General features: G+C 38.0%; 1 protein-coding gene across 1 annotated transcript; it reads right to left on the minus strand.

Moving 5' to 3' along the window:
* Window positions 1-11,777: 11,777 nt before the first annotated feature.
* On the minus strand, window positions 11,778-16,868 carry CDKN2C (cyclin dependent kinase inhibitor 2C). Its single transcript, XM_077149702.1, has 3 exons — window positions 16,505-16,868; window positions 15,922-16,061; window positions 11,778-12,539 (listed from the first exon to the last, which is right to left on the minus strand). Exons 2-3 carry the CDS (start codon window positions 16,048-16,050, stop codon window positions 12,162-12,164), a joined length of 507 nt encoding a protein of 168 aa, XP_077005817.1. The 5' UTR covers window positions 16,051-16,061; window positions 16,505-16,868; the 3' UTR covers window positions 11,778-12,161.
* Between the last annotated feature and the right edge of the window lie 5,218 nt (window positions 16,869-22,086).

A 22,086-nucleotide genomic window follows, 5' to 3' on the forward strand; every position in this document is an offset into this window, starting at 1 on the left:
TAAAGCAAAAAATGTTTATTTGGTACAAAATTTATATTTTGACTAGTGCATTTCCTAATATAACTTATGTAGACAGCTTAATTGAACACCATAAGTACATTGAACCTTGACTAGGACATGAGATTTTGTTGTTTTGTCCAGAGTGATGCCCCGATAAATCCCAGAGTGATTTGAACAGTGAATAAAAAAGTATTTGCAAAGTCCCCTTCAGGGAATGGTGAGAAAGGGGGAAAATTCAACTTCCCCAAGTTGAATTCTTGATATTCTCACAAGCAGTGCAGACAACCAAAGCTATAGGCTGAGCCCCAATCTTGGGGTTTGTTCATATGAAACTTAACCCCACAAAGGATAGGTCAAACCTATTTAAAATTAGGCCTAAGAGTCACACCGAAGAGAACCTCTTTTGTTGCTCAGATGTGGCCTCTCTCTCTCTCTTGGCCAACACAACAAGCAAACTCACCACCCTCCCCCTGCCTACATGGGACATGACTCCCAGAGGTGTGGACCTTCCTGGCAACGTGGGACAGAAATCCTGGAATGAACTGAGACTCAGCATCAAGGGATTGCGAAAATCCCTAGCATAAGCTGAGACTCAGCATCAGGGGATTGAGAAAACTTTCTCTACCAAAAGGGGGAAGAGTGAAATGAGACAAAATAAAGTGTCAGTGGCTGAGAGATTCCAAACAGAGTTGAGAGGTTATCCTGGAGGTTATTCTTACGCATTAAATAGGTATCACCTTGTTAGTCAAGATGTAGTGGAGAGGCTGGAGGGAACTGCCTGAAAATGTGGAGCTGTGTTCCAGTAGCCATGTTTCTTGAAGATGATTGTATAATGATGTAACTTTCACAAAGTGACTGTGTGATTGTGAAAACCTTGTGTCTGATGCTCCTTTTATCTACCTTGTCAACAGATGAGTAAAAACATATGGAATAAAAATCAATAATAGGGAGAACAAAAGTTAAAATAAATTTCGAGTGAAATGCTGGTGATCGGTGAGGGGGAAGTGTGGGGCTATGGTATGTATGAATTTTTTTCTGTTTTCTTTTTATTTCTTTTTCTGAATAGATGCAAATGTTCCAAAAAATGATCATGATGATGAATATGCAACTGTGTGATGATATAGTGAATTACTGATTATATATGTAGAATGGAATGATAAAAAATTATGAATGTTTGCGTTTGTTTGGTGTTTTTTGGTATTTAAAAAAAAAAACTAAACTAAACTAAAACATTAGATTACTAAGGATCTAGATTACCCTAGCTGTCCTCCAGGGTAACTGGATCAGAAGTCCTTTCCCTTTCCCTCATGCTTGGCCTCTGTAGATTTCCCCTACTTTCTTACCAGTGCAGCTTTGCATTCCAAAATATGTTTTTCAAAATATTTTATCCAGCAATTTTAGTTGTTTTTTTCTGGGAAGATTTTTCAGGATAGCTACCCTTCATACTGTCGGAAATGGAAGTCTACTTAGCTCTTCTGGAAAACTTTCTCCCTAAAAAAGAAAATTAGTTTCTCTCAGGTATTTATTACTTTCCAAGTCAAATTTATTATTATTATTTTTTGCCTTCACTGTGTCATCTACTCTGTTATATACAGTTAGAATGTATGTTATACTATATGGCATTTTTGTTTCTCTCACTAAATTGCTAGTTCCTTACATGTTGATATAGTAGTTTATTCATCTCTATAATACTCAGCATTTAGAATAATGTCTCAGACATAACAGGTATTTAATAAATGTAGCTATTGAATTGAATGTATCTCCTGTACTGGTCACATGCATATACTGTAGGTGTGTAAAATTACTTGGAATGATCACTTTTAAATCTCATTCAAAGTTTTAATTATAATCCACAAATGTCTGTGTTATTTGGGGTCATGGTTATCTAAGAGAAAATTCTCTTCTCTTTTTGACAATATAACTAAATCTAAGTCTCAGAAGACCTATTGGTTTATGGCCAATCATTAATCTATACTAGTATTTCCTATACTAGAGTACTGATGACTTAATAGATAATATTCGCAGCTATTACAACCCTATAAAGTAAATACTATTATCCTCATTTTACAAACTAGGATAGTGAGGGTCAGAAACGTTAGGTATCTGTTTCAAGGTGACTAGTTAGTAAGTACCAGAGTCAGAAAAAAAGTAAAGCTCATTTAGCTCTAAAACCATTCATTGTCTTATACTGACTACTTATTGTGGATTCCATTATGTAATGATTATGAAACTCCTAGCTATTTTTAAGCCCTATTTGAAACAGTTAGATTATTGTATTCACTTATCTCAAAGTAATTGAAGAGAATTTTTAAACTACCTGCTTATACAAGCTTTTTATAATATGTTTTCTGACCATGGGGTCACTTTCATCTAATAAATTTGTTATAAGCTCTAGAGGTTACAAGCTGGAAAATCAGTTACCTTAGAATTATTTTGAGTTCACTTTCCCTTTTCCTTCTCACTAAGGTAAATTTTCCACTGTAGAATATTTAAATCCCTATCATTAGTCCTTTGCTATGACTTTCCCTAATAAGGCTGGTTTTTTTATGCAACCCACAGCAGACACAACCCCTGCACTTGCTTTTACCTTGCTTGCTTCTCACTTGTTATATGTCATAAATAAACTATATGTACCCAAAGTTCTTTGATGTCCAGTATGGATTTTCAGTTACTTTGTGTTCTGCAGAGTAATAGCTGCCATTTATTAAAGGCTTACTGAGTACCAGGAACTTTTCACGTATCAATTATTAATTACTATATCATGACAATTTAGGTATTATTACCCTTATTTCATAGATGTAGAAAGCTTCAGATATAATCAGTCCCAAGGTTGTTAACCTATTATGTGACCATAATGATGGGTCCTTAATATATGATGTTGAGTTGTCTGATTTGTGTGTTATTTGTTAATTACAAATTTTTCTATCTGGCCATATTCCAGTAGAAATAAACACGGGTTTGTATCCTTATGCAACAAATTACCAGCATGTGACCATAGGCAAGTTACTCAACATCATTAAATCTGATTTCCCTGATTTCTAAAATAGGATAATAAAACTCAACTTATCAGGGGGTTATGAATACTAAACTAGATAATGCTAATAAAAAGTAAATATTGACAATAACTTGCAGGATTGTGTGTTTATTTTCTCTGTTCTTTCACTAAAATGTGAGTCCTATGTGAGCAGGGGTTTCACTTATCTTATTTACTGCTATATCCTTACTGCTTAGAGGCATACTGGCACATAGTAGGTTCTCAATATCCTTGTTTAATGGGTAAATGAATAAAAAAGTACCAAAAAGAAGAGACAGTTATTGAAGTTTCTTTTTCCTTTGTATATAAATGATTGAATAGCCTACTAGATAAAAAATTCAGCAAGATTTTGTTGGGCACTTTTATATGTTAACATATTTGTAACTATATTAAAATATCTTCAGAGAATCCTCTCAAATCAATTGCTATCACACTTCCTAACCAGAGACCATATGCTTTTAGGATATTCATAACCCTTCCCTAAATATTTAGGATTATATTCCCTATAATACTGGATTTATTATAGACAAGTAATGTTTTAATCTAATGGAAAGGGATTTCAATACTAGCTCTTAACACTTCTTTTTTCCAAAATTAATAAAGGATTTTCATATGAGACTATTTTTCTGTTGGTTGATTTAATATCAATGTCGTTCTGTAGCTAGAATTTTAAAACTAATGTTTTAATCTGATTTCTCTTCAGTCTATTCTGTTGTTGAGTAAACAGAAACCCTCACATTGGCCGTACACAGTTCTCTTGTTTAAATTCTATATATTTAACTCATAAACAATGATATAAATGATTTCTTTACTATATAAATGCTAAATTATTTTTATATTTATGCTAAATATCATCTCTTTGTCATAGAAGACAAAAAATGCTACTAAAAATTCCCAGATATTCATCCTGGCAAATTGAGACTGAAAGCAGTGATTGTTTAAATTCTCTTACGTTGGCCAAAAAAGCAATTTTTTTTGCTGATTTTTGGGTCTGGTGCAAGATCTTTTAATAGGCTGTAAATATAGATCTAATTTTTTTAATTAATAAATACTAGGTAAACATGTATTGCTTTTTTATGGTTAATAGTCATGTATTTGAAGGATTGTGCCTTTTAAATCTTTAAAACATGATCATAAGCCTTTTTAAGAAATTGAAAACAATCTTTGCTCTTCAGCTGATGTCATAATGCACAATTTTTATTATTGCTACATTAATATTTCCTCCCATAATATCTACTGTTCTCTCTGGACTCAAAAAAAAAAACATGTATTGCTTCTTTTTAACTGTCTTGGTGTGAAGTTATTTGCATTTCCAATAGGAGTATCATATGCATAAACAACTATATGCAATTTATACTAGCTCAGAGCCATTTTGGTTACTCTTGAGTAAATTAGCTAGCATTCAATCAGTTCACTGTTCTCTTCCATGTGACCCTATTTCGACATCACAATGAACAGCCCCTCAGTCTAGTCTAGATGCCCAATCCTTTCAGAATGGTGCATAGCTTGCTAGTTTTGGATAGAATGTATGTCTATTGTATGTAAGGAAAATATATTATATGAGTAATTTATACATATGACCATAAATATTATTTGGTTTTCTTCTACCTACATATTTGTAAAGCATTATCCTAGTGAAAATGATCAGAGACTTCACTGCAAACTGAAAAATTAACCATACCAAGAAAACAAATGTGTTTATATTTTCCATTATGATATAATGCAAAAGATTGGGGTGTGTGTGTGAGTATCTTTTACTGGTGTTGTTTTGTTCTTTCTTTTGTAATCTTTAGCAAATTGCCCATCAAATCAACAGTAAATTAGCCTAAAGACATGACTACTAAAATAATTAAAATATCCAGTCTTCCTCTTATCACTATCACAATTATATTTTGAGTATTTAAAATGACAAGATTGAAACAATAACTTAGGAGGAACTAGGGCTTGGATCAATATTTTCAATTCTGAGAGTTTTAAATTTATATCCTACCCTGATCATTAATGAAAATGATCTCACCTATATCTAGAAAATCATCAGTTTTATTTCTAAAGTAGATCATAATTTACATTAAAAAATAGTAATGTGAAATGAATAGTAGATTAGTTCAAAATACCTATTTTGCTCAGTGCTGAACTTTAATGAGAAATATCTAAACATACACACTACACACATACATAAAATAACTCACTGGATAGGACCAAAAAGTATTATTTCGACTACCTGCATAATACTTACTTGGTGCTTATTGGTAAACATGGAAAACATTTGTCCATGTGCCATGTGCAAATTATAACTATAAAATAATGAACATTATGATTAAATATGTAAATCACCAGTAGGAATAATTTATTAAAGTAAAACCTTGCTTTGTATTTGACATGATAATCCTCTTTTCATAATTTTTCTATAAATATTAACAACTTAAATTTTTATTAGCTGAAACAATTTGCCTTGTCTTAATATGGTAAAGTAAAATATTTAAATTACTTTCTGAGGACAAAGAATTGAGTGTAAGATTTTTCTAGATATCACTTTTAAGCTTAAAATCTTAGCATATGTCAAGATATTAAATATTTTAAAACATTTCAACTAATTTCTGTTTCAAACATAAATTCACAATTGCTATAACTTAATACTTAAAATTTTTACTTGTTATTTAAACTCAAACACAAATTATATGCTTTTTCATTCATTGGCCTATGATAAATTCAAATTAATGGTCAGGATAACTACTTTTTAGCATCACTAAACATGATTTAAAAGTTGAAGTAAGGTTTGTGAATAGAGAAATAGATAGCTGAGGAAGCAAGAATAAAGGAGAGTTGGAAACCTCTTTCTACATGCTACTTCTTCTCATCTAAAATGTGTAGGTAAAAAAAGAAATAGAAAAGTTTATTTTAAAAAGTGTGGAAAGCCAAAACATAGGTGGTAGTATTGTGAAGTATTAAAAAAGAAACACAAAAACCTGTATTTTAAATTATTTTACTTAGCATTGCAAAACAGACTGTGGAATGATCAATTACTTTTATATTTCATGATGAATCTTACATGATATTATCTTTCACAGTTAAAAATCATACCACAATACACAGTGTTGCTTATTTGGATTCTGAAATAAGGACTATTATACTATTAATTATCTGTGAATTAATAATGCTGCTTAATTTAATAATTTGATCCTCTTTATTCTTCTGATACATTAGTTTTTATTTCATCTTGAAACATCACTACACCATAACCTTATTACTGATTTGCAAATTAATAATTCTAGGCCTTTCAAATGCTAACCTTCATTCAGGTCTTTTCCAAACTTTCACAAAAGAAGAAATTTATGTTCATTGTTTTGATGGTTTATATACGTTTGGTCTGAAGAACTTAAATTAGCAGAATGGATATAAGAATGCTGCTGCATCATTGAGGACAATCACTTTTTAGTAAAAATCTCTGAAGATGAAAACTATGGAACAATAACTATTTGGGCCCAAATGGCTTTTACAATATTTCCATGTAAAGGAGGGAGAAACTGTTACAATAGCTGTACACAGAATAGTCAAATTATAGAATAATTAACTCTAAAGAGTAGTGAGTTATTTTCTTTTTTGTACTTTAGGAAATCATGTTCCTAAGGCAAATGCTTCAGGGCAGACTTCCTTACCAGTAAACTGTGCAAACTCTACACTTAAAACGAACAGGGGAGTGGAATATAATTTAATATGGTTGTGATAAATAATTTGGTTGCATTTTACAAATTCAACACTAAGAGATATCAGTAGTTTTGCTTCATATGTGAACTTTCACTATTTGTGCAACTCATTTGAAAAAAATTAAGCAGATAACTAAAATAAAACGAAAGTTAGCATGATACTGCTTTATATGGTCAAGATAAAATATCAAGCTTTTTTTTCTAAATAACTACTATGTTGATGAAATATAAAGAGGAGAAGGCTCTGTCTTCAAAAATTTCAAGGGAGAATTCTGAGCTTTACACCCATCAATTCCAGAAACTGTCTCATTTTAATGTTAAAGGATAATTAATATCACTTTAATTGTGCCAATTAAATGTGCTTGAAGTGCTGGTAAATTATTCTCATTTGGCAGCATTTGTTATATGTAGGATCTCTTCTTAGTTCTCAAAAGAAATGATGTGTATTTGGATAAGGATTTTTTTTATTTCCGCCCCAAAAGAGCTGATATATTTGGCTGACTTTTTTTTAAGGTGTGTGTGTGAGAGTGTGTGTGTGTGTGTGTTTGAAGAGAAAAAAAAGCCTGTATAAAGAATTACTGACTAGGCCTACACTGAAATTCTTCTTTGACCAACGAGGATGGGGGCTGGGGGATAGGGAGGTGAGATGGAGCAATTGAAGTATAATAATATCTATGTAGCTTTTTAAAAATGTACAAACACTCTTCCTACCCCCGGTTCTCCACCCCGCATGTGATGGTACCTATGGATGGCTCAGAAGCCATTTTAGAACCCAGGAAGCAAACTACATTAGTTCCCCTTCTGCTTTTGCAGGTGCTGTGGTGGCCAGGATAACCTTTGCTCACTTCCCTGGTGTGTTATTTAATGTCTTTGAAGATTAAGACAGGACAGAAAATTCCAAACCCACATCTTAACACCTGAAGCTCGCACAATCTTTCTATAGCAGATGGCAAAACATTTCATGGAACCTTAATTAACCAAGCCAATATCCAGATCTGGGGAGTTTTTATTCTTTTGAAGTACCGCTGAAGATCCATACTAGATTTTCGGATCTATACCGGATTGAAAAAGCAAGGACCCTTCTAGGTGTTTGCGCACCCCAGCCCCACCCAAAGCCTCGACGGGCCTGCAATTCTGGGTGTTTTAGGACGAGAGTCCTTCCAAGAATGAACTTGCATTTTCAGTCCTGGACGTCTAATAATATATGGGGGGACCGGGCGAGGCCACACCATAGGAAAATTTCCCGAAGAGTCTAAGGGGCTGAGAAGCCAGAGAGGTATGTGCTTCCTAGCAGTTGGACGCCAGGCTCGGAGCCCGGCTGTCCTCAGCTGTCATGGGGAGGAAGGAGGGACTGCTGGCATTGGCATTAGGCACTGAGTTGCTTCAGCCGCCCCGCCGCTTCCCGCAGCCTGCTCACCTCTGCAGAGAGCTAGGCGCCCACCGGCCCGCTTGCCCCTGCTCCTGCGCGGTCCTCCGGCCTCAGCCCTCAGGCACAGGTCGCCAGACCCAACCAGTGGGATGGCCACTGCCTCCTTGGGGACCGCTGCCTGAGGGCCAGGGTCGGGGGTGGGGGCGAGGGCTAGCCGCCGGGGTAGCCCGCAGCTCCCGGGGCGCTACCGCACGGCCGGGAGGCGCCTGGGCCCGCTCCCCTTCCCCGCCCCCATCTCCCTCCTCCTGCCCGCTGCGCCGTGCGCCCGCTTGTCCCAGCCGGCAGGCGCGGCCGCGCACACACTCACGCCGAGGGCGCCTCCAAGGTTACCCGCGGGGTGGGGGCTGGGGCAGGCTCCGGCCACTGGCCTCTTCCGCTGCTTTCCTATCACCGCGGCCTTTCTGCCGCTCCAAGGAGACTAGGATCCAAACCTCGAAGCAGAAGACGCTCCAAAGTCCGGAGAGGGAAGTTGAGCTGGGAGGCAGGCAGGCGTCTGGGCGAGGGGAGGCCTTACTTGGCCTCGGGTGCCCAGAGAGCTGGGTCAGGCGAGGTCGCGGCAGGAGGGGGCTGTGGCTCCCGCGGGCGTGCTCTATGCAGCGCCGGTTGAGTTGGGGGCAGCGCGCGGGGGCCGCAGGCAGCATCCAGGCGCCCGAGGCTCCCCCGGCCCGCTGCGGGGCAGTCAAGCGGGCGGCCAAACCTGCCGAGGAAACTAACTAAATAAAAGGAGACTGTTATTTAAGGCGCGGAAATTTGAAATATTTGGACAGGAAGAGAAAAGAAAAGAAACCATTGCGAGGAAGAAAAAAAAAAAAGGCGAGCTAACGGTTTTGAAACTCTCCCCCCCACCCCCACCCCCACCCCGGGCTTTTCTGCGCGGCGTGAGAGAGCTCGGGGCTCTAGCTTCCTCACTAGAGACCCGGGGCTGCAGTTGGAATCTGGAGAAAGAATTTCGAAGGGACAGAAACGATGTCTTCGCAGCTCTCCGGTAGAGGACTTGAGTTAGCTATGGGCAGTTTTATCCCAGGTCTCAGGCGGGAGGCTTGTCTCCTGCCCCTTACTAGGTCCCTGCGTGAATCTGTTTTCATGCAGTGCACTGTAAAAGCAAAACAGTCCCCAGAGATCAAAATAGGGACTCCCCCCACCCCACCCCACCCCAAGTAGCCTTTAATGAAGGTTGCTTAGGGCAGTTAGGAAGGCTCCAGTACTGCGGTTTTCCACCTCTCCTGGACTATTATTTCTACCCCGGCAAAAGCCGAAAGCACCCTTTGGGGATCTGAGATTTCGAAACCAGTCCCGAGCCACGGATTCTAAAACGTTCGTTTGATTAACACGATAAGGGAAATTTACCATATTCGTAAGTGAATTGCTTTCCCGGCCAGAATTCTTCATTTATTAATAGGTCATCCAGAGTGTTGTGTGTGTACACGAGCTCATCATACCATTGCGACGTGCGCAATGTTTATCAGAAGGCTATTAAATCATTACCACAATATGGTAAAGTGCACTTTGCTTAGTGGCTTGGGGATCAGAACGTGGGCTGAGGTCCTCTCATCCTCCTTCACTCCCTACCCCTGCCCCAGATATACTCCTGGATTCGGTTTGCCCCGCGGACACTGAGCCTGAGTTTCCCGATGTGGAAGAGGACGCAGTAAAGAATTGAATTTGGAACGCATCAACTTGGTATCCTCCATCTTTTTTATAGAGCCGACCCCCTGGGCTCTAGTCTCTATTAATTAGCATTTGCAAAACCATCCTCTGCATCTGAATAAGTTCAGACCCTTCCCCTTAGCTTGTTGCGAAACAGACCCCATTAAACTCAGCAGCATTGTTTCGTCCATCCTGTACATTTTGGCATTTTCATGAGCCTTACTGAATATTGTCGAGGTTTTTGAGAGATTGAATAATGGCTTTTCATATTTCCTAGAGGGGACCACATAACTCATTTCTAAAATACTTAGATTAGCAAAGCTATTTCCTGCGAAATGAGCAATGTGGCTATGCTTTGATACCTAGCAAATTTTACAATGTTCAGGAGAGACAGCACTCCCTCTCCCCCTCCCCAATCGTGGTCCGACCACCTGAGAACAAAGCAATTGCAGAAGTACAACTTCTCTTTAGTTTTAGAGGCGTCCAATGCCTTTATATTTGAAATCTATAAAGGGCAATTTTACTATTACTGAGACACGATGAATACTGGAAAGTTCATTAAACTCGATTTTAAATGCAGAAACGTCCTTCTTTACAGTTGCAACTTGTAAGAGGGGTTGTTTTATTACTTTCACTAATTGTCTTTTGTTTAGAAGATATTCAGCATAATCAAGCACTGTATTTTGTATATTGACTCTGTTTTCTAAATCCAAAAGACAGCATTTTTTCCTTCAAGACCATTTCAATTTCTACTTTCCCCCTGAACTTTAAAAAGTGTTTAAGTTTAATGTCAAGTTGCTGTAAAAAAACAAAAAACAAAACCAAAAAAAACCCTTAGCGACTGTGGTTAAAGGTGACAGAAATTGAAGTCTTATTGCACTTAGAGGTGAATTTTAGTGCAAAATGAAAAGGATCAAACTTCTCCTTCTATATTCTTTATATTATTATGGAAAATGAATTATTGAAAACCACTTGCCTGAAACGATTCCAATCCTTGTTAGAGCAGGCATCAGAACCATGTCCTTCAATAAACCTTGAAGTGTTTTGTTCTTTTTAAAGTGAGGGAAGGGAGCTTATGAAGCAGAAGGAAGGAACTTTCCCATAAAACATCTTTGTTCATGTGGGAGATGATGAATAAAGTATTTATAAATTTTTATAAATGGTAACTGCACTGAAATCCTTTGGTGAAAATCTTTAATTAATATGACAGAGTAGATGCTGGAAACTCTTAGAAATTTGATATTTCTATTTTCTTCAAAAAAAAGTTTTTATTTTTAGATAAACACATTCCTAAAAGGTTGTATAAGCTTTCACAAGAATGTTTCATGGAATCAAGTGCAATATGTAGGAATGGCCTATTTATTGTAAAAGTTTCTATATTTACTACTGCAGCATCTAACTTAGTTGTGGCTCATATATTTTATATATATTTTTTCCTGTGAGCTTTTTATCCCTTAAAAATTAGTATCTGTATTATATATTTTAGTACTTAAGCATTTTGTGACTTTTACATTTCTGACACTGAGGGAGAAAATAGCTAGTGTTACACACAGTGCAGTTAATGGCACAATTTTGGGAAACATTATTTAACCAATTGTTTTATTTTGTGATTTAAAAAGATCAACTAATGAGAATAACTTTTAAGGTGGCATTTTCTTTTAAAAGTGACTTGTTGAGCTAACATATAGAGAAATTCACTGAAATAATTTTGTTTGATCTTTCAAAAAATGTGCTTATTTTGTTTTTAAGCAAAAATACTGGGCACCAAGTAAAATCTTTGGTGGCAGATGAGGAGAGAAAAAAAAGGAATAACTGAATCATCAACAGTACATGTCGCTTTACAATTGGTATACTTTTCCTACTTTCAAGAATTAAAACATAATGAACTTTTAGTACAGTTCTTGGCAAAGGGCAAACTGTGTTGTGGAGAGAGTTATAAATGGGTGAAGATCACAGAAAAACATTGTTCTGTTTTGAAAAAGTGTTTTAATTAGGCAAAAGCGGCATCAGAACAAATCATTTCTAAAACAAGGTCTCCAAGTAGAATATTGAAAGTGGTGAAGGGGAAAGCAAGATAAAGCCAAGGAAACATAAAATATTCAAAAGAAAGACAAAGCATTATGTAATTACAAGTTAGAACTCAGGATTTTGCAAGGGGGAAAGATGTAGCTTAAATATATTCATAAATCTGTAGTAAGATTTCCACTTAGCGCCATTTCAGAAGATTTAGCTAACTGCTTAAAATATGACAAAACTGAATTTTAACAAATGATATTAAAATAGGATAGCCAACCAATAACTGAAAGAGTAGAGACAGTATGGGAGAGTCTCCCCCTCCACCCCCCCTTCACTGCAGATTCGCAGCTCCCCCCTCTGGGTTTCCCTCCATCAGGCTAACCACCTCGTTCCTGCGGTAGAGCCTAGCCAAGTCGCAGGCGGTGTCCCCCTTATGATTTCGATGCCCCACATTGCTGGCCGTGTGCTTCATTAGGAACTCCACCACCGGGAGGTGGCCTTCCTTGGCAGCCAAGTGCAAGGGCAGGTTCCCTTCATTATCCTCGATGTTAACATCAGCCTGAAACTCCAGCAAAGTCTGTAATGTGTCCAGGAAACCTGCTCTAGCCGCATCGTGAAGGACAGCGAAACCAGTTCGGTCTTTCAAATCGGGATTAGCACCTTTAAGTAGCAGTCTCCTGGCAATCTCGGGATTTCCAAGTTTCATAACCTAAAAAAGAAGTAAAAACGGTAGAATCTTTCAAGTGCGCATGCTGCACGAATATTTTAAAATATCTACTTGTCCTATTTATGTAACTACTTTTGGTGAAAGGAGGGCTTGGGTAAAATCTATAAGATGGAATATGAAGGGCTATATTTCAGGAAAGAAAGTACCAGTAGGTAAAAGCAGAAGATAACTTCCAAAAATTGAATTTTTATGGCAGAATATTTTAAATGGATCCAAATGTAGGATAAAATTATCAATAAAAACAGAACGAGTGCAACTTGCATAAAAACCACTGACAACTGAGTTCTCTATTCCCCATGAAGAGTTGTGTAATTTCATGAATTTATTAAAATAAAAGAAAATGGAATTTTGGATTTAACCAAGTAAAGAGTCTACTTCTGTTTGCTTGTTCAGGCTCATAAAATTTGCCTGGAGTATTAATTCTGGCAAATCAAATGTGGGTAAAGTTTATTTTCTAAATAGCTACTGAAAAGAAATAAGGCTGGCGAGTTTCTTTAAACCTCAAAAGAAGTGTTCCAACATATCAACATATCACTGGTGTAAAAATGGTCTGTGAAAATCCAGACCTGTTAATTTTTTACATGATTAATTTTCATAATTTTCCTCCAAATAGCTCTGGCCCCAAATTAAAAAAAAAAAAAAAAAACTTTTTTTTTCTTTTCAAGTTCTTTAATATTGGCTAGTAGGTAGGTGTATTCAGTGCGTAGAATCCTCCATTTCAAATGGCAAAGTGCTACTGATTTTTAAGGCACAACAGCTTTTGCATTGCCTTTAATATTAAGTTATCTAAAACTAACTTCATGATATACTTTGTATTTAGGAGATGATTTTATGGTGACTGTTCTTGAAAAGAATGAAAGTTATCCTACTATATTACTTACTGGTTCTCAAAGTTCTAACTAGCTTCCTGATTTTCAATTGAGCAAAGAAGAGAAAATAAGATATTTAATGTGTATTTTGGGACACAGACCACTTTGTGTTGTGGTTTGAACCTATTTAATAACCAACTGGTGATCCCGTTTTATTTCCTTTTGCAGTTATCAGGCATTTAGGAATAGCTATTTGTAAACTGACAACTTAAAAAAAAAATCTTAATGCGGTATTAACATTTGCTATCAACATACAAATAATTCACATCACAAAGACTTTTATCTACTGTTTTTGAATATATTTCACCCTAGTAAGAAGTCTCTATTAGGCTCTCATTATAATTATAAAATATCTTGTAGAGAAGAATGAAAGTGTAAAATACATATAATTTAGTTGTGAAAAAAGTCATCTTATTAATATGCCAGAAATTTCCAGCATTTTAACTGGTTTATATATATTTAGAAATATTCATAGTAACCTAAATTTGTAATACATAGAATCGCATAGTAGACACCACATGTTTGTGAAATTAAATTATAACCTGTTGGAAAACATATACAAAATTTCTTTCTTTAAAACGTTTGCTTAAAAATAATTACAAATTAAGTAATATGATAAAATATATTCAGGACCTTATAAATGTAAACTATATAGGTAGGCAAGATATTAAGCTTCTCCGCAGGTAAAACACTGCTGACTTTTAGCCCTTCCTTTGAGGCAGTGGTAAAAATGACACAATTTATTTTTCAAGAACATCAATGAAATATACTTTTTGATTATTAGAAATTAACACAATCTAATTTTTGCTACAACCGTCTAAATGTTTAGTAACATTTAAGGACCAAGAATGGGAAAAATAAGAGATAGACACCTTGGATCTTTGCAAAGCAAATGCACGATTAAGGCCTTTGATATTATTCTGATTGAAAAACTTAAACTAGGAAGAAGAGGAAGCTTTTGCAATTGAGTTAAATACAATTGTAGAAGAAAATTTACCATCTTTCACAGAAAATAATAGTAATATCCAAAATTGTTTTGAAAGAAAGTTCTTTTTTGAGTTATGACACAACTTCAAAAAGGATATGCATACTGAAAATAAGCCTTGGGACTCCTGTTTGTGTGTGTGTTTCATTATATGTACAGGACTAAGCCACAAAATAGGTGTTAGTATCTGGATAAGTCTGCTTAATATAAATGAGACTGCAGTTATATTAAAAATGTTTGTGAAAACATTTTTTTGCAGTACTAATCTCTCAGTCTTTCTCATCATCAAAATTTGATCTTATTTTAAACATGGTTTATGTGGCTCATTCTTTGTAAGATTTATATAATTATTAAAAATTTCAACAGGAAATTTCTAAATATTAAATTTATGGCATTGCTATCATCACCGAACTTGTTCAAAACTTCTGGGTGGAAAAAGCAAAAAAATTATCTTCCCTACTGAATCTACCTGAAATAACCAGATAAATGATTTAGTATCTATGCATACATTTTCTTAATACTGAAAGCTTTTCAAGGTCTGTGTGCATTTTGACTTAAAATATAAAGACTATTATTAGTATATCTTCCGGCACTTAAATTCCTAATTCTTGTAACTGAAACAAAGAACTCTAACAACCCTCTACCCAAAGGGGTTTTCAAAAATAGTTGTAAGTGTTGCATCTCCGAATAAGAATAGTTCACAAGAATATCATCAGAACTCTGATAAAACAATTTGAGATTTTGCCTTTTTTCTGTTTCTAAACCTTTCAACTAAATTACATGATAATGTTCAGAGCAAAAAAATTATCAGGTACAATACTTGGCACTTGGGCATGTTTCAATTGTTGCCTGTTATTCTAATTACTGAAAATTAGAGCATACCACGGCATGACCGCAGAGACAAAAACACTGCAGCTGAACTCAGATTAGAAAATTCAACTTTATAGTCCTCCTCATTCCTGAATGAGTGGATGGTATTACATTAACTGTGAAATGTACATCCTGTCCCCGTGCCCAGGCCACCCATTCCAAACGAGGAAAGGTCGTTTGTTAAAACTTGAAGTATTTGCAGGAAAAACACCCTCGCCAGTAGTCAAGAAAATTAACATTAAAGTCAATTATTGGGGCAAAGTACGTGAAACCACTAATAATAGTGTATTTGCTTCAAATAATAATCATAATAATGTGTTTACAGAGCTGTTAAAAAAAAAAAAAACCTCGGCGCTGCTATGACTAGTTTAAAATCCCCACCGTCACAAAAACATTCCAAAAATTAAGACCAAACCTGGAACCCACTTGATATCGAGGATGTTATTGGATTTGACGAGTTTGTCAAAGTACGTCATTTCGGGGAGTTGGATCCACTTAAAGATATAAAATATGGCAACCAACTAGGTTTAAAAACAGTGAAATTTTGTACCCCTGCAAAGCTTAAAAGCTGTCATTCTAGAAACCCGGGTCACGTAGGCAACATTGTTGACCTGTTTTCCCCACCTCTCTGGATACCAACCTGCAGCGCTGTCCTTCCAAATCCATTTTGTGCATTGACGTTTACATTATTTTGCAACAAACTAGTAAGTTGCTCTAGGTCCCCCCTGGCAGCTGCGGACGCCAACTCGTTCCCCCAAGGCTCGGCCATTCTTTAGGGTCCTGACGATCGGGAAAAGATGAATTAGTTGTTTTTCTTTTTCCCCTTTCTTTTGCTCCTAACCAGGCTGCATGATGGCATCGGAGACTGACAGAAGGACTGGGATGGTTAATCTTCTGGAGTAGAGCTTGGTAGTAAATACTAGTAAGGTCTGCCTGCCAAAAGCCCGCCCCTCGATTCACACGTGATTATTCAGCAAAACTGAGCCATTGGAGAGGGGGCTCCTCTCTTCGGCTTTTAGCTTAACCCCTATGAAGAATTTTGGTGATTCAACAGAGAGACACATAGGCACACATACATTCCTTGTAAATTATTATGGACGTAAGATGTAGGCAGAGCTGTCACGTACTACGCTACAGATCTCTGTGAGGTACGTACGCGGAGACTTAGCAGAAAATAGCGCAGAAGAAAAGACATTTGGGATGAAGAAAAGGCAATAACCCACCCTTGTTCACGGTGGTGACTTGAGCCGCGTGAGCCAGAACTGCAGGGGCAGGTCCTCTGAGGGGCTCGGTCTCCATCCGTCGCGCCTAAGGGGTAGTCTTGAGTCCTCCGCTGTAGGGAAAGCGCCGCGGTGGCTGGATTCTGACTTGCTCCGGGGGTTAAAGATGATCACCAAAGGCAAATAGGGGTAGCAGTTCCTTGGCCCTCAAGTTACAGGTCTTAGCGACTCCCCGGAGGTCTCGGCTTCGCAGGAGGAGCTTTTAGACGCGTCTGAGCAGAGTCGCTGTCTAACGCCGCGCGGGAAGGCTCCGGAGCCCAACCGCCGGGCTGCCGCAGCCCCGCCGAGCCTCGGAGGCCGTGGGAGCCGGGCTCCGCGCGCGTCTCCGGTGGCAGCCGAGCGCGCGGCGGGCCCCGGGCAAGCCTGTCATGCCGGCTTCACCGGGTCCCGGGACTCTGGGCAGTCTGAAGGAAGAGGCGATAAAAGCAGGGAAGCGACTAGGGGAACCCGGCAGCTGGGGCAGCTCGCGGAAGCATCGCGGCTACAGAGGGCAGCCACCAGTAATTTCCCGCCTACGACTGAGTGAGTCCAAGCTTCCCACTGTAGGCATTCATTGAGCTGCCGCCGCCGCCGCAGCTTTTCTCCTTCCTTTCCCGGTTTTCTGGGACCCTCCAGAAACCAAGAGCGTCCTGGGAAGCGTAGGCCAAACTCTGAGTACCGGGAGTCGCCCAACTTCGAGGCACAGCCAGTCCCGCCGTCCTCTCAGCGAGAGCCCCGCGACTTCGGCGTGCCGTGCCACTTCGCAAATCTCTCGCGTTCCCGGACCTATGCTCCCAGCCTGTGCCGCCTACACGGCAGCGGCCGCCAGCCAGCTGGGTCCTGCAGCCGAATGGGGTAGCACTGCTTTCTCCCGAGCTTCAGCGCTCCCAGTGACAGTTAGTTTCTTTTGTAGCTGGTCCCTCAAGTCGCTGGACGCAGTTCTCTTCACCTCTCCAGGCACTTGCGCGTCCTCTCCTTTTCTCCTTTTTCCCTTTCCTCTCTCCCTTGCTTCTTTTTTTCCGCTCAAACAATTGCCGCTTCAGTTGCCACTGCAGAGACGGTGCCGGTTCCTTCTCCCTTTTTTCCGACCTCATCAGCTTTTTTTGAAAAGAAAAAAATTGAGCGCTTTTTGAGTTGAAAAACCCGCCCCCATTTTAACGGCAGAGTTTTAAGGAGGCTCCGCAGAGTTGCTGCACCACTGAAGCGGGAAGGCCGGGCGCCGCCCACACCCCTCCCTCCGCCCTGGCGGCGCTTTTGCTAGCTGGTTCACTCGCTCCGCCCGTCCGGCCCTGCTCCCTTCCTAGCGCCTCCTGGCTCTGCGCTTCCCTCCCTCAGTCTCTCGCACTGGCTCCCGCCCGCCAACCCAGCGTCCAGGCCCCAGCTGGAGCGGCGTTCCGACCGCGGAGCCGGGCCTGGCCTCCTCGGGCTGGAGGGCGAGCTGGAGTCTGCGAAGCGAAACCCCAGGCGGCCCCGAGCCTTGCGGGGGTGGGAGAGGAGAGGAAGAGGTTTCTTAATTAAGAGGGCTGTGGAGAGCCTCAGGGGCTAGAGGCTCGGCCGCGCCGGCTGCCAGAAGGCGGAGAGCGAGCTGGTGCAAAGCTAGCGTTTCCCCAGCCCTGGCGGCGCAGGCCGGTTCGCCTCCGCGCTCCCCCGCCAGGCTCGCGACGTTCGGGCGGTCAGGCCTATGCTGCAGCCTGTCTCTTCTCGGGCGCGCGCTGTATCAACTCGGCCTCCTTTGCTCAGCTTCGGGCTTTGGACTCGCACCTGCCAGATCAACGCCAAGGCTGCCACAGACATGAGTGGCAGTGGGGTGGGAAGAGAGGGCCAGAATGACAGCAGTAGTGTTTAGGAAAAGCAAGTCTTTTTACGAAATGTTAAGATATGGTATAAAGCTTAAGTCTAAAAATCACAACGAACTATGAATCCTTAATATACCAGGATCTGGAAATAGCGTGAAATATCCCTGTTTTGGGGGGGGGGGGGGAGGGAAAAAAGCAATTAACGTAAAAAAAAAACTCTTGGAAGGCGTTTTCTAATAAGGTCATTTCTTTGTCGCCGAAGTCTCTTTGACTACTTAGGTGGGACTTGTTTGTAGACTGGTCTACATGTAGAGGAATAATCTTTTCTCTAATCGTTTATTTCAATCATCCAAGACACCAATTTTTTTTTGTACTTTTAACTTCCTCTCTTACTATGTGAGATTAACTGCTACTTTCCTTATTTAAAGCCTTAAAAAAATCCAACACGGTTTGCATGATGCATACGGCGGTCAAAATGAAACCAAGCAAAAAATATTAAGTGGTCTAATTAGTATTGCCCTCTAGCAACATCTGTATGCAGCTCCTTGAAGTATATTGGAAGTATCAGCAACAAAATACACCAGAAACATCTAGACAATCATCTAACAACAGATTGGCTAGTAGGTAGAGTGAGAATTGAAGCTGGGAAAAATCTGGCAATATTTTCTTTAAAGGAATTGTTGAGAGAAAAGAAAAACAGAGCTGTTCGAAAACTAAACTTGAGTTGTGAATCAAATGGGAACTACAAAATAATAAATTAACTCCTCTCTCTTCTTATATGTATTTAGACATTTCAAATAGAATAGAAATAAATAATCATTTACTTTTGATTATTCTAGGAATTTAGTGTGTAATCTTTTAGTACAGCTGGAGGGTGTGATAATATAGTAGCACTGTTGACTGATAAGCCCAATTGGCATTAGTCCAATTTATGAAAGTTGCTTTCTAACATTTATTATGATATCTTGCTTAGAAAAGATATTGTAATGAGGAGGAATCTTAAATTGCATTTGCTATGTAATATATGGTGTGCATGTGTTCAAATTTTCACAAAATAAATACTTAAAAATTACTGTATAAATAAATTTATGACAGTTTAAGTTACACACAGAGCTGGATTAGAGTTTTGGAGATCCTACACCTTGAAAAGATTTTGATGTCCCAGCACTCCCTACCTCATTAGTAAATAAAAGTAAAAACAATTTAAAAAATAAGCGTGAAGAAGTCCAACAAAGTTCTGATTTTTTCCATAATGAACACTTCATTGCTTTTGCTGATATATTAAATTAGAAAGTTTTTTGTGTGTTTATTTACTCTGCTTTGCTGGTGTCCTAAACCACATGCTTAGTTTGCCTATTGTATACACCAGAACTGACAGCACAGAGATTACAATCTTGGTTCAAAGACTACAAGTAAGCATTACTAAGTACCCCCAGTGAAAATCTAATATTAATTGAATGCTAGTTCACCGAAGTGGTTTCAAAACTGAGTACTCTGTCCTCAGTAAGCTTACATTCTAACATGTACAAGAAAGATTCACAGTTAAGCAGCCTATTATATCAAAATTAGTGATTTCTCTTTTAACATTGTACTTATATGTCCTTCAAATATAAAAATACAAATTTTATATTTGGTTAGTAAATACCAACAGTCATAGAAACCTTTTCTTCATCAGTTCATAATCATTTTAAAGGACTTATAGAAATATTGGTCAAATTATCTTGTGCTTTTTCCTGTTTAACTGAAATATGTACAGTTTCTGAATGATTTACTTTTGGAAAATATTTATGTCATATTTACAATTTCTTCACCTCCTCTCAAAGTTTTCTTCTTTGAAGTATTTAGATCCTACAGAGGTGGAAAACAGACTGGTACCTTCAGGGGGCTTTTTTTTTTTTATCATTTCATAATTGTGGGTTTGGTATTTTATTTCTGAGATTCAGCAGGTTTCCTCACATGGGTATTCACACCACTTATGAAAGTATTTTTGTAAAGTAAGAAAAACAGCTTAAACATAATGGCAATAATCAACATTTGTATAGTGTTTCATGGTTATAAAATATTTTGCAGACATTGTTGAATCTTCACAACTCTGTGAGATAAATATAATTATCCCAATTTTTCAGGTGAGTGAATTGAGGTTCAGAGATTGTGATTAAAGCCAGTATGTAGTATGGGATTTGAACTCAGATCTGGGGCCCTGATTCCTATGCCTTGTCTATTATTTAAGAGCCAGGATCAGGTGCTAGACTCCAGAGAAACACTGAATCATTGGATGAAATACATTTTTGATTACTTAAGTCAATCTAACCGTGTAGTAGCATTAATCTTTTAATAAATTAAAAAGCTAGATTATTTTAACCAAGGGATCAAGGCTAACACTTCAGTAATAGATCATATTGGTATCATGTACACTTGATAAGATGTTGTGAGAAGCACACATCACCTATTTGGTGTTCTTCCTAAAAATTCATACCCTCAGTATGATCATGAGAAAATATTAGACAAACTGAAATTGAGGGACATTCTACAGAGTTCCTCACCACTACTTTTCAAAAATGTCAAGATTATGGAAGACAAGACAGAGAAACTCACAGATTGGAAGAGACTAAGGAGACATGATAACTAAATGTAATGTGGTATCCTGGACTGGATCCTGGAACAGAAAATGGGCATTAGTTAAAAAAATGCAAATAGTCTCTAGAATTTACTTAGTAAATTAACCAATGTTAATTTCTTAGTTTGGTAGATGTACCATTGTTATGTGAGATGGTAGCACTAGAGGAACCTGGACAAAAGAAAGATAAGAATATTCTGTACTATTTTGGCAAGTATTCTATAAAACTAAATATATTCCAAATAAAAAAATTAGTAAAATTACACATAAGCTTGATTATATTTGAAAGAGGAAATGGAATTGATTTTTAAAAAGTTGAAGAACATGGAGATTCTTAAAGAAAGATCTGCATTTGAATTAGGCTGAGCTTTAAGAATTTTTGCAGTATAACCATAGGAATGGGCACATTAAAATTATTTTTTTGCTAATATTTATGTACAGAAAAATTTTATACATTTCTATTCTCTCAGTCTGTGAAACAAATAAAATTGTCTTTCTTAAGGAAAGAATTCTGGAGAAATGAAAATGAATTTTTTTCTTCTATTCTGTATTTATTTTTCTTTCCTTCCTTTATCCGTAGGGGACAATTATTCTGGATGCTCAGTATCCAACCATCAATAATTAGATAATAGGGAAGAAACATTCTCCTCAGAAACTGAATACATTTAACAGTATGGAAGGTGAATTATAGGGAGGCAACAGGGTAAGTGGAAAGAGTACTGGTGTTGACCAGGTCTTGAATCATGGGCTGTCACTTTGTAGTGACACATGGGCAAATTCTTAACCTCTTAGATCAGTTTCTTATTCTGTAAATTGTTTGTTGTGACGATTAAATTAAATGAGATAAGGTGTTTAAACCACTTGATACATAGTAGACACCCAATAAAAATAAATTCAAAATTATTGGGTTATCGCTTATGTACCCAAGTCTGTGGTGTGTATGAATTATAGTGAATTTAAAAATTCACTATATGGGAAGAAATCATCCATAATCTCAAGGGACTTTCAATGTGTGGTGAGAGATAAAACATACATAGATGAGACAGAAAAAAAGTTGCAGAATTCATTAGAGCACTGAATTGCTTTGTAGAGATGTAAAAGCACTGGGGAAAAATTCTTGTTGACTTAAATTT

Source organism: Tamandua tetradactyla, chromosome 2, assembly GCF_023851605.1.
Source record: "Tamandua tetradactyla isolate mTamTet1 chromosome 2, mTamTet1.pri, whole genome shotgun sequence".
Classification (NCBI taxonomy): Eukaryota; Metazoa; Chordata; class Mammalia; order Pilosa; family Myrmecophagidae; genus Tamandua; species Tamandua tetradactyla.